This window comes from Kogia breviceps, chromosome 8 (assembly GCF_026419965.1).
Source record: "Kogia breviceps isolate mKogBre1 chromosome 8, mKogBre1 haplotype 1, whole genome shotgun sequence".
Lineage (NCBI taxonomy): Eukaryota > Metazoa > Chordata > Mammalia > Artiodactyla > Physeteridae > Kogia > Kogia breviceps.
In genome coordinates, this window is record NC_081317.1 from 116,339,401 (window position 1) to 116,355,316 (window position 15,916).

Consider the following 15,916-nt stretch of genomic DNA (forward strand, 5'->3'; position numbering starts at 1 on the left):
GGGGGACAGGGGACAACATACTAGGCACTCGGTCCCACCAGAGCGCTCACTAGCCTCCCCTCCCCTCCAGGAACGCGCATCAAATCCCATGCGGACCTGCAGACTCGGCCGACCTGGATAAAACCTGTCAAAAGAAGACCGGTCTCCACTCCCCCACCCCGCCAAACACAGACTCGCGGAACATGCAGTCTGTACCATTCGCGAGAAATTAGCTTCCTTGGGGTTTCCTGGGAAGCCTTCTTTACGCTCCTAGCAGACTGCGCATGCCAAGTTATCACAGGGACAGACACAGTGCAAAGCAGTGCGTCTCCACAATCAGACTACGCGTCTCATCATCTGCACTGAATCCTGACTTTACTTAAACATTTCTTTACCTCAGTTTTGTCAACAGGAAAATGGGGATTATAACCGTTCCTACTTCACAGTCTGTGACAGGGATTAAAATAATCTGTTACACATCGATGAACTGACACACGTAAAGCACTTATTAGCACAGTGTCTAGCTTTTATTAACATCACCCTTACTACTCCCACCAGTTCTCCACAGCACCTGAGAGTGCCTTGTACACACACGAGAGCTCTACACAAACTTCAAATGAAACAATACTCAAATAATGCTAGAGATGAAACCCACTATAAGGGCCTGTTAGAGTAAAAAAGAATTCAACCCCAAACTACCTAAACTTCATGAACAAATAAGGAAAAAAGTCAGAGTATAAAACTAACAATCCAAATAAACCAAAGGTTTTCTTTCCCCCACTTGATGAAAATGGAAGAGACATTTTATGAAAGAACTTAATAGTGTCTGATAGGAAATTTACCCCCAAAGATAACTATTTCTAAAATGTCATATTAATTTCTAACTTCTAATCCATCAACAATATATTAACCAATTCTATTTTGTTTTAAATAAATTTACTTATTTTATTTATTTATTTTTGGCTGCACTGGGTCTCCGTTGCCACGCGCGGGCTTCCTCTAGTTGCGGCGAGCAGAGGCTGCTCTTCGGTGTGGTCCACGGGCTCTAGGCGTGCGGGCTTCAGTAGTTGTGGCTCGCGGGCTCTAGAGCACAGGCTCAGTAGTTGTGGCGCACGGGCTTAGTTGCTCCATGGCATGTGGGATCTTCCCGGACCAGGGCTCGAACCCGTGTCCCCTGCACTGGCAGGCGGATTCTTCACCATTGAGCCACCAGGGAAGCCCTAATTCTATTTTTAATCTACATACATTTCTAGTCTCTGTATTATTCACTTAAGTGGGAACTGTCATATTTGCTATCTTGCCTGGACAAGAAGCATTAAATCTAATTTATTCCACAAAGGTAATTCCTAACTCTAGCATTCAGGGATTCAGTAAACAGTCTATGTTTCCTTCACTGATATCCTTTACAATTTTATACTTGGGTTATCTGCCTCTTCGCTCTTTCCCAGAGATATTTCTAGTCATTGCCATTTTGTCCTTACAGGGAAGCTCATTCTTTTTCTTGATTCATGTTAACTGCTTGTCTCCACATCTCCAGTTCCTTTGTTTTGACCCAGGGACAGAAAAGGTCATAAATTATGGAACACAAATACCCTCTTACCCACAGATGCTAGGATGCTACAGAATGGTCAAGTGAGCCTAATAACCAACTGACCTGTACTACAAAGACACAGTGTTACTCTCAAACAAAACGGCTTAGGTTGGCTGTGGAAGGTCTTGTCAAGGGATAAGGAACCCGTCTGAGCTGCCAAGAGTGGGACTGACTTAGACCTTAAGCAAGGTTCCTAAAGGACTATTTGTGAAAATATAATAGAAGCCAAAAGCTTCTAGTTTAGTAATAATCATACCAGGAACCATGCCTACTCACACAAAAGCTTTGGCTTACTTCTCAGTACTTGCACACCTTATACAGAGGTGGGATCCATATGCCTGACTCATGTCAAAGACTGCCACGGCTAACACTGGGAATTTAAATTTCCCAACCCCAGGTCTTCTGGTTTGTTATAAATCAACAAACGGAGGTTGAAACAGCTCAAAGAAAACACAGTTTAATTACTGATTAGCAAATACTGTGACATCTGAACAGCCACCATTCATTCACGTTGCTTCCTGTTTAAAGAAATCCCTACCAGAAGAGGCATGATGGGAACACAGAAAAAAAGGAAAGCATAGGAACACATTAGAACTGGAAAAACAAACAAACCCAACAATTCTAGGTGCTAAGATTATGAGAAAATTTAATTTTCTTCTTTATGCTTTTAGGTACTTCCCCAAATGTTCTAAAATAATTTATATGTACATATATATGTATATTTTACTAAAAAGGTAGCTAAGGGAAAGCACAATATATAACCCGATCTTCATATCGTTTTTCTCAAAATCTGAAAAGCACGCTTTTACTAACAACAGGATACTATGGGATATATAATGTTACAAATGTTCTGAGCCTACAATAACTGTCTAGAAGACACAAGTCAACCAATAAGTATTTGTTAAATATACTACCATTTTTTCATCCTAATGGAACTTAATACTAAAGAAAGGTGTTATCAGAATACAAACTATATTTTAAATAAGAGGCTAAATATGCTCAGGAAAATCATGACTTCCTTACTTACAAAATGAGTTCATAATATCATGCAGGAAATTCAAACTAATGTGGCTCATAAATGAAGTCATCTAGCTAAGAGATTTTTCTTGTGGTTCAGTTTTTTTTTTTCTAGAACTGCCAGTCTATTTTCAGAATAATCAGTTTAAGAAAAATGAAAAAAGGGCAGTTTAATTAACATGTAATCAGTTTGAGCAGTGCCTGCCGAAAGACTTACATGAATGCTGGGCGCTTTTCTGGCTTTTACAAACTACGGACTCTGATTTTTTCCGATGTGTCAAAATAATCCTACATGTTTTTTATCATATAAATTTTTACCAGATACCTGTGGAAGACAATGTAGTTAATCAGCTGAATGCATGCTAAATAAAAACATTCATATAAAACAGTGTTCCTCTCTACTGCCATTTGAAAGTGCTCTAAAAGGCAGGTAGAGCTTCTCCTAGGAATTGACGTTAGGGTGCAGGGGTTCCACGGTAACCGGCAGCAGCTGAAATCCAATGGCACCGGGACACGCACTGGATTCCGCGGTGTGAATTAAGGTGGAGAAGCGCCACTGCCCGCGCCACCCGGCAGGACCGGAGCGCGCTGTGACGGCGGCCCCGATGCGCACGCAGGGAACAGCCGGACCAGGACCCTCCAAGGCCCTGCGTACCCGCGGCCCGGGAGCAGCCCCGCCGCCCGCCCGCATTACCTCGCCTGTGCAGCTCCCGCAGGGGGATGCAGTCTCCTCCCCCGTCGTAGGGCAGGTAGGGGTCGGAGGCGGCGTCCATGGCCGAGGTCCGCAGGAAGAAGCGGAGGAAAAGCTCGCGAGCTCACCGCCCGCGCGCGCCCCGCAGCCCCGCCGCAGCAGAATGGGCAGCCGCCATGCCCGACCGGTCGGCGCGCGCAGCCCCGCGGGCTGACGTCACCAAGGTGCCACGGTTGGCAGAGCGACGGGCTCGCCTCCCCATCAAGCGGGCCCTGCTACGTGTGACGGTGACTAAGCCCGGGGGTGACAGACCAAACAGCTTCCACAGCAAGGGGGCAACCACAGGACGGCGACAGAAACCGTACTTCTCGGTTTCCGACACAGAGCTGTGAACGGAAATTCTGCGTGTCCGCAGCGCAGGAACCTTTTCATTCCTAATGGAGATAAATGCGAGCCGTGTGATTTTACTGTAAAAAGATACTAATTTGTAGGTAGTAACGTCACGTGAATCATAAAGACCTAGAAGATACCAAAGGCTTTAAGAACCTTGGGTTTAAAAACCTATTCCTAATTATCTAAAATGTACTAATGCGGACTTCTACTGTGGATTCACATTGTCAGTAACTGGATCGGTACTAATCCCTTTCAGCAGCCTCTTATTTCCTTCCTTCAAGAAACTGGCTCGTAAGACATTCCAGGTGTGAGGAGAAAGAAACTTAACATCCTAAGTAAAAAACTTAGCTAGTTGTGAAACTATGCAAAAAGAGATGTACTAGGTGGGAGATTTCCTCTCTCCTGACTTCTTTTCCTACCTCACAAAGATTTTTGTTGTGCTAAAAAATAAATAAATAAAATAAAAAGGCTTTTAGCGAAATATGTCTCAAAGTGCACTCTCTCTCTTTGCTAGGCATTTTATGAAATTCAGAAGTAAAGGAACTCTTTTTGTTTCAAACTGTCATTCCAATCAAAAGAAAAAAAAAAGCTGATGCTCATTTAAACTGAGTTCAAACTTTTACAGCTGCCTCTCAGGTGATTAGACTAGGAGATTCTCCTTCTGAAAGAGCTATGGAGGGGCGATGCCACTAATCAAAAATGTTCTATTCATTAGAAGCAGCTCCACAGGACTCAGAGGCTTTTGTAAAATTTGTTTTCCTAAGTACTGAATGAGCCAACCCTAAGGTCGCCTCCAATTCAATGATTTTATATGAGAACTGGGGGCAAGAGAAGGAAAGAGAGGACTCAGATGGCAGTAAAGAGAGAAGTTCTATTCGTCTAGTACATCTTAGATATTTGGGAACTTTTAAAAAATTAGATTAAATCAAGTTTTAAAATTTCAATAAGTTTGCACCTCAGAAAGACATATCTTCCAATAAAATCCCACCTGGGATTTGGGAAAAAAGGTTCTGGGAAAGCAATATAGACTATATACTGCCATAGGACTATTCCATCTAATTCTGATTCTGGCTATTAACATTTATGAAATGACCATGGGTGGCTTTCTCTTTCTATTTTCTGTATTTTTCCAATTTTCTTGGAAATGATTTTTTTCTTTTCTCTGCGCGGAGAAAGGCGTCAGAGCCCAGCAACTCCACCCTCCCCGCCGTCCCCCGCGCCCTGGCACGCACGACCCTGTCCCGTCCGAGCCCCCAACCCCCCGAAATGATTTTTTTAAACAAGGAAAGCGAACTTTTAAACAAAGAGCTAACTTAACTACGTATAAATTTGGTCCTTTTTGGTACTTTGGTGTTTTAAGTTCTACTATTATAAGACTTTTAAAAATATATGCTACAGGGCATTTATAAAGTAGTTTTTATACTACTTACATCCTTCCATGCCTTTTTATAAAATGAAAAGCTATCTACAAGTTTTCCTGGTAATTTGTAGGCACTCTCTTAACCTGCTTTTCCCGATTTACAACTCGGTCAATACAGGAAAAATGAAAACGAGAGCTAGCTAACCCTAACTGGAGCGGGAAGAACGCCTCCCCTATAAAATACATTGACAGTGCTGCACAGGTAAAAGTTTTGTAGCGTAAGGGAAAGGTTTTGAATATTTTTAAAGAAAAAAACAGTTGTATATGTATGCATGTACATATAATATGTCGTGTATCTGTATAAAGTTCAAAATGAGATATACCAAACTTAACAATTATCACTGAGGAAGGAATGAGGTGGAAGTGGGAAGGATGATGGTACATTCAGTTCTTACTTTACATAAAGTTCTACATTGTTTAAAATTTTTAAACAAATATGTTACTTATTTAATTTTGAAATACATGATGACTTTTGTAATGATAAATCTGAAAAATTTTTAAAAATGGCAGAAATGAACACATTTCTCATGCTTATGGGGTCCACGGCTGCCACTTTCTCCTAAAGCAAAAGAATGATTATTCAGGCTAAGGTGCTTTCCAATTACACTTTAGAAAGGGAAGAGGTAAACTGGAAGGTGTGGCCGAAGAGCACTTGGACACAGATTAGGTATTATCAGACTAAGAGCCTGAATTACAGTTAAAGAGAGCAGAAGACAAATTCAAGAATTCCTAGGCACGGCTGTGGGGCAGGGCAGGGGAATGCTCATGCTGCCTACAAATCGGCACTTGCCATCTCCCTCTGCAAGGATCACATCAGGAGCCGCTGCGGCTGCTGGCCTTCAGCACCCCCTGAAAGGAGCTCAGGGTGGAGAGCAGGAATGAGGCGCTCTGGGCTCTGGGGAAAACTGGCAGAGCAGGTCTTCAGAGAGTTAGATATTTTTAGGAGAAGATTTTATGAGCCCAAGCCTTGCATCTCCTCGTATCTAGAAAAGCACTAAAAATCTTTCTTGGTGACGTCTGCTCCTCATGACTAGCAGAAACCTTCTGCAAAAAATATGTGCTTGACTGCACGGACTCCCCCTTCACCAAAATCACATCTAGACTGACCTCGCCCCCACCTCTTTGGAACAGTTTCTCAGAGGTCTCTGAAATGCTGTCTCCCGGGCTATAGTCCTCATTTTGCCCCAAATAAAACTTAACTCACAACTCTCACACTGTGCTTTTTTTTCAGTCGACACGCCGGACAGAACCTCTGAAGAACCAGAACACTTAAGTGGCAGCATAAAAAAGGACTTAGAATTTCAAAAGGGGCAGGTACTTCTACTTCCAAATGCACCCTCGATCCTAACCTCAAACTGATGTGGGATTCTGGAGGTGTGAGAATCAGGGAGGCACAGGGCATGATTATATGATTATAACCATGCACTATAACTACACATACATAACTATATGTAATGTTCAACCTTCAAGCCCCTCCAAACCCACATGATCCAAGAAACCTACAACATTATAAGTGCTTAAAAAATTAAAAACAAAAATATTTTTTATCTTTAGATCTAACTACCAATTTACAGGAAATACAGGAAACAGAGAAACATGTTAAATGACAGCTCAGGAACACAATCAGGAAAACTCAAAATGGGAAACAAATGACCTGATTTGTTCGTTTCTTCAACAAATACACAGTAAGAACAAAAAAAAAAAAAGGGAAGGGGAGCCCTATAGAATTTTTTTTTTAAGACATATCAACCAGTTTCAATGTACAATTTTTTATGAAACAATTGGGGAAATGTGAAATAGACAAGATCATTGATTACAAGGAATTATTTATTTTTTAGATGTAATAGCCTTTAAAAGAATTATTATCTTTTAGACATACATAATGCAATATATATAGAAAAACAGCAACCCAGAGCTGAAGAGTAGTTAAAACAGACCCCAATGCGGAACTTGGCTCAATGTTCTTTGGATTAGGATTTGCATGCTCCTTTTTTTTTTTGTTAATTCCTTTAAAAAAAGACTTGCAATCACCATTACCATTTAACAGTTTACTAGAGGTCCTAGCCAGTGCAGTCCAGCAAAGGCAGATGGGGAGGCGATAGCTGTAAGGATTAGGAAGAAACAAAATTGCCATTGCTTGCCAATGATATGACTATATCTTAAAGACATCACAAATAAGTCATTAGAATTAGTAAGATTTGAACAAAGTTGATGAATTTTCAAAAATCAATATTCAACAACTGAATTTCAAAATATACCAGCATATAAAATATTGCATTTTCAAATAAAAACAGCATTTAATAGCAATAGCGTTAAAAAATTACCTAGAAATGTGTGTAACAAAGAATGAAGACAAAGTCAACAGGAAAGACTAAAGACATTTAAAATGACCCAAATATATGGAGAAGTATATCATGTTCATGAACTGAAACATTCAAACTGATCTACAGACTTAATAAAATGCCAATCAAAAAACCAAACAGGATACTATAAATCAACTATACTTCAATTTAAAAACAAAACAGAACCCAAACAGGCATTTCTGTGACAAACTCAGCTAAAATTTACAGGGAAATGAAAAGGCCCAGGAATAATTAAGACACTCTTAAAGATAGGGTGAGAGGACTTGCTTTACCAGACACTGAGACTGTTTATAAAGTTAGAGTGATTAAAACAGAGTGCTTTTGACATAAAGCTAGAAAAATAACCAACAGTACAGAATAGGGAGTCTAGAAATAGACCCTCCTTTACATATGACCCTTGATATATATCAGAGGTGGCTCTATAAAAGAGTGGGTAAGAAAATGGTTTTCTTAGTAAGTAGCACTGGTACCATGGGCTACCTACATGAAAAAAAAAAAAAAATTAAATACACCCTTATCCATACACACCCAAAAAAATCACTCAGATGGTTACAGACTTGAATGTGAGAGGCAAATAAAGCTCTTACAAAATAATAGGGAAAAATATCTTCATGACCTCAGGGTAGGGAAATTTTTCTTATGACAAAAGGCATTAGCCATAACACAAAAGATTATGACACAGGACCACATTACAATTAAGAACATCTGTTCATAATCTGTCCATTAGGAGAATGTTATAGACTGAATGTTTGTATCCCACCAAATTTATATATTGAAAACTAAAAATTTTATATATTGAATCCCCAATGTAGTCATATTTGGAGGTGACTGGATCATGAGGGTGGAGCCCTCATGAATAGGGTTAGTGCCCTTAGAACAGAAACCCTAGAGAGCTCCCTAGAGGACACAGAAAAAGATGGCAGACTATGAACCAGAAGCAGCTCCTTCTCACCAGACATGAAGTCAGCCAGTGCCTCAATCTTAGACTCCCGGCATCTAGAACTGTAAGAAATCAATGTCTGTTGTTGAAGCTACCCAGTCTGTGGTATTTTTGTTATAGCAGCCCAAACAGACCAAGACAGAGAGTGAAATACCACCCACAGAATAAAAGATATTTACAACACATTTAACAAAAAGCTTGTTTACAGAAAATAAATAAATTTTACATACCTCTAAGACAGATATGCCAATAGAAAAATCAACAAATGACCTCAAAAATTTTTTTCAAATACCTCATCAGCATGACAAGATGCTGAATCTCTTTGGCTACCAAGGAAATGCAAATTAAAACCACAATCAGAATCCATAACCTCGCCAGCAGATGGACAAACTTAAAAGTCAGACATCATCACGTGGTCGGTGAATGTGGAGCCAGGGAAGCTCTCATACATGCTTACCTGAGTGAAAAGTGGAACACCACCACGGAGAACACAGCCTACGACCCAGCAAGTTCACACCCAGACCAATGAAATTTGTGCACATACCCACGAGGATACGTGGATAGTATTCAAAATAGCACTGTCTGTTCCCACCAAAAACTGTTAAAAACTCAAAGATCCATCAGTAGTAAAATGAGTAGGTATACTGTGGTGTATTTATAAAAAAGAATGATATAGTCTACAGCAACATCACAAATGCTACTACTTGCAGCAAAGAAGATTCTTCAAAATCATGCTGCATAAAAGCAAGAAACAGGGCTTCCCTGGTGGCACAGTGGTTAAGAACCCGCCTGCCAATGCAGGGGACACGGGTTCAAGCCCTGGTCCGGGAAGATCCCACATGCTGCAGAGCAACTAAGCCCAAGCACCACAACTACTGAGCCTGCGCTCTAGAGCCTACAAGCCACAAGTACTGAGCCCATGTGCCACAACTACTGAAGTCCACACTCCTAGAGCCCGTGCTCTGCAACAAGAGAAGCCACAATGAGAAGCCCACGCACCATAACGAAGAGTAGCCCCCGCTCGCCGCAACTAGAGAAAGCCCAAGCACAGCAACGAAGACCCAACGCCGCCAAAAATTAATTAATATTTTTTTAAAAACAAGAAAAACAATATTTACTGTATGATTCCATTTATTTAACCTTCAAAAACAGGGCAAAGCTAAATTATAATCCCACTGATGCACACTTAGATGATCAAACCATAAAGTAAAGTGAAAAAAGTGACTGGACAAAGAGAAAACAGTATTTATCTCTAGGGAAAGGGAAGGGGTTGTGATCAGCAAGCTTCTGGAGTACAGTAATCCTTTATTTTCTTAACCTGAGTGGGTTGCAAAGGTGCTTGCCTTGTAATAATTCATTAAGCTGCACAAGTATGCTTTATGTATTTTTCTGACATGTGTTATACCTCACAATTCAAAAGTCTGAAAAGTTAGAAATTTATCCTAAATATCTCTAATTCTACTAACATTTAGTGTGGCCTTATTACTCTTTTTTTCTTCCCTATCCTAAACCCCTCTAGTCAAATCTTATTTACAGTGTCTATCAGTTACAGATAACAGGTTCTTAAGTGTCTACACTGACTTTCATTTGTTCTAAGCACAGACTCTTCCAAAGAACTTCCTCTAAATGTTAGTGTTTTAGAACTGTTTAAACAGGTCCACAGACTCCCTACGATTTTCTGTATTTACTTCAGCTGATGATTTTATAGGCTTAGTTCACAACTCCTGAAGCCTTTTTCAACTGAACTTTTTAACTGGAACCACAACACAAAACGGAATTTAACCGACTATTTTCTCAATTCTCCCAAGAACAGTTCATAAGTAATGCTCTACGTGCACAGGAACAAAGCCAATTCATTACATCATGACATTAGGGTAAGAGGGGTACAGTACACATACCAAACAATTATTCATTGACCGAGTAATTTTAGTTAACTTTCTATGGACTTCTTTTCGTGGAGCAATGACAATAATTACAGGTGACATTTAAAGTACAAATCCTCGGGCTCTATACACGAAAATCAAAACTAAGCTCATTGCTTTCCAATGACCTTCCTGAGGAGATCCAACCAGTATTTGATTGGCTTTCCATTGGTATTTTAGGCTAACTGCATCAAGGCACCACTTTCCAATACCGAGTTCTGTTTCCTAGTTCTTTAGTGACATCCTGAGTTACAGCACTTCATAAACTTAGTACGGGTTAGTTCCCCCTGAATGTGTGACCGAACCCTCATCCAAGTGCACGCGTTTGGGAAGCCCCACCCCACACATATTAAGTAGGAAACACAGGTGCAGAAAATGTTTACAAGGTAGTTAGTTGCCCACAGGATGTGAAGGGTGTCAAATGTATGAAGAACATGGCTTAGAATAAGTATCAGATGAACCCTAGAATTATTTGCTCATTTCTAAAAGTAATTCTGAGTAGACGGTTTGAAAGAGTTTTGACCTTCTGCTGACAGATACCCATTAAATGGTAGTGGCAGTGTTTTATTAACTTGATTTTAAGAATTTCTAAAAAACCCTTTACTGAGGATTCAGGATGTAACCATTTCATGTTTTTTAAAGGCTTGAATTTATGTTGCCAAATTCAACTTTAGGGCCAAATGCCTCACTCATTAGAACCATGCCACCCATGTCATCGGTAGATGCCAGATGGAACGAAAATCAACTTGTCACCTACTGATGACATCATGCACAAACGTAACCTCTGAAAAGCTGTAGCAAAGTCAGATTATCCTAACTCAGAATACATTTCTTGGATTACTGAGCTATACCACAACTTTACACTATCAGTAATTTGTTTTTGCTTACAAATCTCCATGCAAGGAGCTGAGTTCACTAAAAAATTACTCTTGGATTACTTTAGTAATGTTTTCTATCTGCAGCTGACATCAAACAAAGAACTTCATTATTCTTATTCACAGGAAGCGACCAGCTCCAACTGTCTTAGCAGCATTTAGTGTCCTTAGCAACAATTCTACCATCCATTTTCAAACCACTGTATTCACTACACATTAACAGATATTAATAAATGCCTTCCTCCCAGTAATTTTTGCTAGGATTTTAGAATACATTCATGTATTCAAATATTATGCAACCATTCAAAATTATTAAGGTAAGCTTTTGTAACTTAAGGCAATGCTTTTAATCTTAACTGAAAAAGGTCCCGTCTCATACATGGCATTACCAGTTTCACGCACGAGGAACACAGCACCCCCAACCACATCCAAACAATCAGCACGTCTGCCTGATTTCACCTCAGAAGCTGTACTGCACCCGTCCGCTCTGCAGCTGCTGCTCTGCCCGTCAGAGACCCATCACCTCCCTTTGACCCACCACACTTACCTCCCTGCTCTCACTACCTTCCATCCACCTGCTCACACGGCGGCCGGATGGTCTTCTAAAATCACTAACATATTATTACTCCCCCATCACTCTTCCGGAAAAAGCGCCCAAACCTTAGAATGCAGGATTGCAACCTCGCTTGACTACCTCTTCAGCCTCAGCCCCTCCCGCCTCTAGCTCCTAACTCCTTCCTCCCTGAGGGTCCCCCGCCTGTACGTGCACCTGCACCCAAACTCCCAGGGCCCCCAATCCACCCTCCCTCACCTGCCCGACCCCTCATTTTTCAGTTCTCGCCTCCAATGGTGCATCTTCGATTCCCCCCCGACACGTCCTCACGCCCGTACTGCTTCTTTACAGCATTTCCCACAACACCACTGTAACTGGTTCTTGTGGGATTATCGTTTATTTTAATGGCGCTCACTCTCTCTCTCAGCAGAGCACAGACTCCATGAGAGAGACTCACATCATTCTTGTTTGCTGCTCTATCCCGAGCTCCTGGCATGGTGCCTGGCCCATGCGGGAGGCTAAGAATTATTTGCTGAGTGGAATATACATAGAATTAAGTCTAGAAAAAAGATTCGAAAACAATCAGCTATCCACAGGTAGTAGGGTTACGAGTGATCTCAATGTACTACCTTTTCTCATTCACATCTTCTGCAATAAGCACACTTGCTTTTACTATTTACAAGTTAATTCTTTCCTACTCATATTTTACAATAAACATTACTCTGGACTAATTTTAGATTTAAAAAAAAAAGTTCCAAAGATTGTACAAAGAGGTCCCGAATCCCTCTCACTCAGTTTCCCAGACTGTTAACATCTTATGTGTCCAGGGCACATTTTTCTCACCTAAGAAACTGACATTGGTACATATCCACTAAGTCAAGCCCAGACATTCTCCAGCTCACCAGCTTCTCTTTCACTGTCCTGTCTCTATTCCAGGGTCCCATCCAGGACACCACACTGCATTTAGTCAAGGCGTCTCCACTCCACTCCTCTGGTCTTGACAGTTTCTCAGACTTTCCTTGTTTTTCATGACCTTGTCTCGCAAAACATGCCCTCAGTCTAGCTTTGTCTATCGTTTCTCTTGTGCTTAGCTGGGACTATGGGTCTTTGGAAAGAATATCACAAAGGCAAGTGCCCTTCTCGTCACATCCTAGGGGTATGTGACATCCATATGGCCTCAGTGCTGATGGGAACATCCGGTACTCGGTTATAACAATGGTTCACCAGCTTTCTCCACTGCAGAGTTACCATTTTCCCCTCCTCTATTCTTTGGAAGTAAGTCACTAAGTCTAGCCCACCCTCAAAGGAGGAGGTGGGAATTAAGCTCCTCCTCCATGAGGGTGGAATAGCTACATAAATTATTTGGAATTCTACATGGGAGACTTGTCTTTCTCCCCCCATTTATTTATTTGTATGTATATGTACTCATTTATATTCATCTTACACTTTGGTTATAATCCAATTCTACCTTATTGGTTTTTGCTCAAATGGTTCCAGGTTTGGTCACTAGGTACTCTCTCAGGTTAGTTCCAGTGTTCCTTTGACACGCCTTCACCTTTTTGTTTTTGAGCACTTCCTTCCTCTGGTACTACACATACCCTGGGCTCCTCTTGTATTTTCCGTGCCCCTGGTCTAGAATTAGCATTTCTCCGAGGCAAGCCAAGTCATCACTAAGCCCTGTAGTTAACCGTATAAGATTATTGTGAACCCAGGATAATCTATGTGAATGTCATGAGGTAAGCTTTTTAATGGCTACACTAAGTATAAGTAAGTTTAACCTTTGAGCACCCAAGCCAAAATTGCCACAAAGGACTCTCAGGTATAATAGGAACATTTGCACCATTTCTTTTACTATATTCTTCTATTTTGTTTTCAAAACTAATCTGAGTTGGGTGGGGAGAATAGATTTGATATTTTGTCTTCATTTTTCAGATAAGAAAAATGAGAAACAGGGCTTCCCTGGTGGCGCAGTGGTTGAGAGTCCGCCTGCCGATGCAGGGGACGCGGGTTCGTGCCCCGGTCCGGGAAGATCCCACGTGCCGCGGAGCGGCTGGGCCCGTGAGCCGTGGCCGCTGAGCCTGCGCTCCAGAGCCCACGAGCCACAACTACTGAGCCCGCGTGCCTAGAGCCCGTGCTCCGCAACAAGAGAAGCCACCACAGTGAGAAGCCGCGCACCGCGATGAAGAGTAGCCACCACTCGCTGCAGCCAGAGGAAGCCCGTGCATGGCAACAAAGACCCAATGCAGCTGAGAATTAATTAATTAATTAATTAATTTTTTAAAAAAGAAAAATGAGAAACAGAAGCGATGACAGTCACTAAAGTCAGGGAGCTGGATACAACCCAGACAGTATATTCCGTCCCGTGCCTTTTCCCTCCTGGATGAAGACGAGTGGCCGCTCTGGGCCCCTGTGCAATACAGCTGTGACAACAAGGGTGAATGACAGTTCCTACCACTCCACTGAATACCCTACTAGCTTCATAGATGTCCAGTTAAACCAAAACTTTTCTCAATACACCAATATTCGTTCAATAAATAAAAAAGAAAAAAGACTCCTAAACACTATAAAGTAAGACTAGCTACTATGTTAAACAGATGCATATTTTATAAAGTAGCAAACTTTTAACAAGCTTCTACTGGATGTATGCCAATATATTAAACACTTTAAGGAGGGAGGATGAAATAAACAGCAGCTGTGGCTGTCCACAGTTCACTAATATCCCAGCCCCACAAAATTTAGAAATAGGGAAAATAAGATTGCTCATCAAGAGTTAAGATATGTCATCAGTACATAATGGATCAGCTCTGAACAGAACAATGCAGACAGAAAAATAAAGGACTTACAGGCCAACACAAATTAGTAGGATAATTAGACAGAAAGATAGTGGGCTTAGTCTAGGAGGAAGGCAAACTACAACCAAAACAAGTAAGAAAAGTCAAGAAAGCAAACGTACAACAGAAGCAACACAGTTCACAACACAGGAGAGGCCCCCTAAGCCAAACCTGAGAAGTCAGGGAAGGCCTTCTAGGGGCGTGAGGTGTAACCTGAGAAGCAAAGCACATGTACTAACTGGTATTACAGGCAGAGGAAACACGTTCAAAGACCTGGAGATATGCCGGCCGGGCACAAGCCCCAACCTGACATTTACAACGCCCAGCACAAGAGAACCAAAGAAGGCCCGTTTACCACATGGCTAGATTTTAAGTTATAAAGCAAGTTAAACTATTCATGAAATATGTTCTATCTTCCTACATTGACAAATACACCTTAGAGTGAGTTGGAAGTTTTGGCTCAGTTTTATAAATCAGAAGACAAATTGGCAACGATTTGGAAAACACTGCAAAGCAGTAAAAAAAAAAAAAAAAAAAAAAAAAAAAATTCCATCACCCAGGGAAAAAAATCATTATTTTGGTGTATCTCCCTCCAAATCTGTGTGGGGTATGTGTGTGTATATAGTATTTTAAGAGAACTGGGATCACATTATACAAACAGATTTTACCCTTTTTATATAAGCCCTTCCATTCTTGTAGCTTATAATACAACACAGCAAGTTACCTTATTCAGTTACCCAACGTGCATTTCGCAGCTGGCTTCTCTTAAGTCAGAATTCTCACAGTACGGTCACGTGTGCCCCACAGACCCCTGGAGATGCCCAAGATCTTTTTCAGGAGGTCTGTGGGGTTAAAACATGTTCATAATAACACATCTGTGTATGACTGAAATGATACATGTGCCCCAGTTTCCTATTGCTACTGTAACAGATTGCCACCAACTGAGTGGTCTGAAACAATACAAACGTGTTCTCTTCCGCCTGCGGCAGTCAGGCGTGTACAGTCAAGGTGTCTGCAGGGATGCGCTCCTTCTGGAGGCTCCAGGGGAGACTTCTCCCCTTGCCCTTCACCTCCCCTCTCCGGTTGGGCCACGGCCCCTTCCTCTTAGTACCCCAGCCTCAGGACTCGGACTCAGCCTCCCGCCTCCGCCTTGCAAGGAGCTACCCAGATAATCCAAGAGAAATCGCTCCATCTCAAGACTCCTCACTTACTCAAAACTGGGAAGTCCTTCTACCACGTAAAGTAACCTAATATTTACAGGCCCCGGCGGAGTGGGGGTGGGAGGGTTAGTGAGCCTACACAACAGTGTCCGTCTTTTTCACTCTGCAGTATTTGGGGTAC

General features: G+C 41.5%; 1 protein-coding gene across 4 annotated transcripts in view; it reads right to left on the reverse strand.

Moving 5' to 3' along the window:
- The window catches only part of CLCN3 (chloride voltage-gated channel 3), an 84,524-nt gene that overhangs the window by 46,421 nt on the left and 22,187 nt on the right, over nucleotides 1–15,916 (reverse strand). Inside the window, exon 1 of one of the 4 annotated variants that reach the window (XM_059071531.2) lies at nucleotides 3,282–3,564. The exons of the other annotated variants lie outside the window; for them this stretch is intronic. Coding sequence (XP_058927514.1) covers nucleotides 3,282–3,360 — 79 coding nt within the window. The 5' untranslated portion in view covers nucleotides 3,361–3,564. Of the gene's footprint in view, nucleotides 1–3,281; nucleotides 3,565–15,916 lie in introns of those variants that run through there. 4 annotated transcript variants of the gene reach the window in all.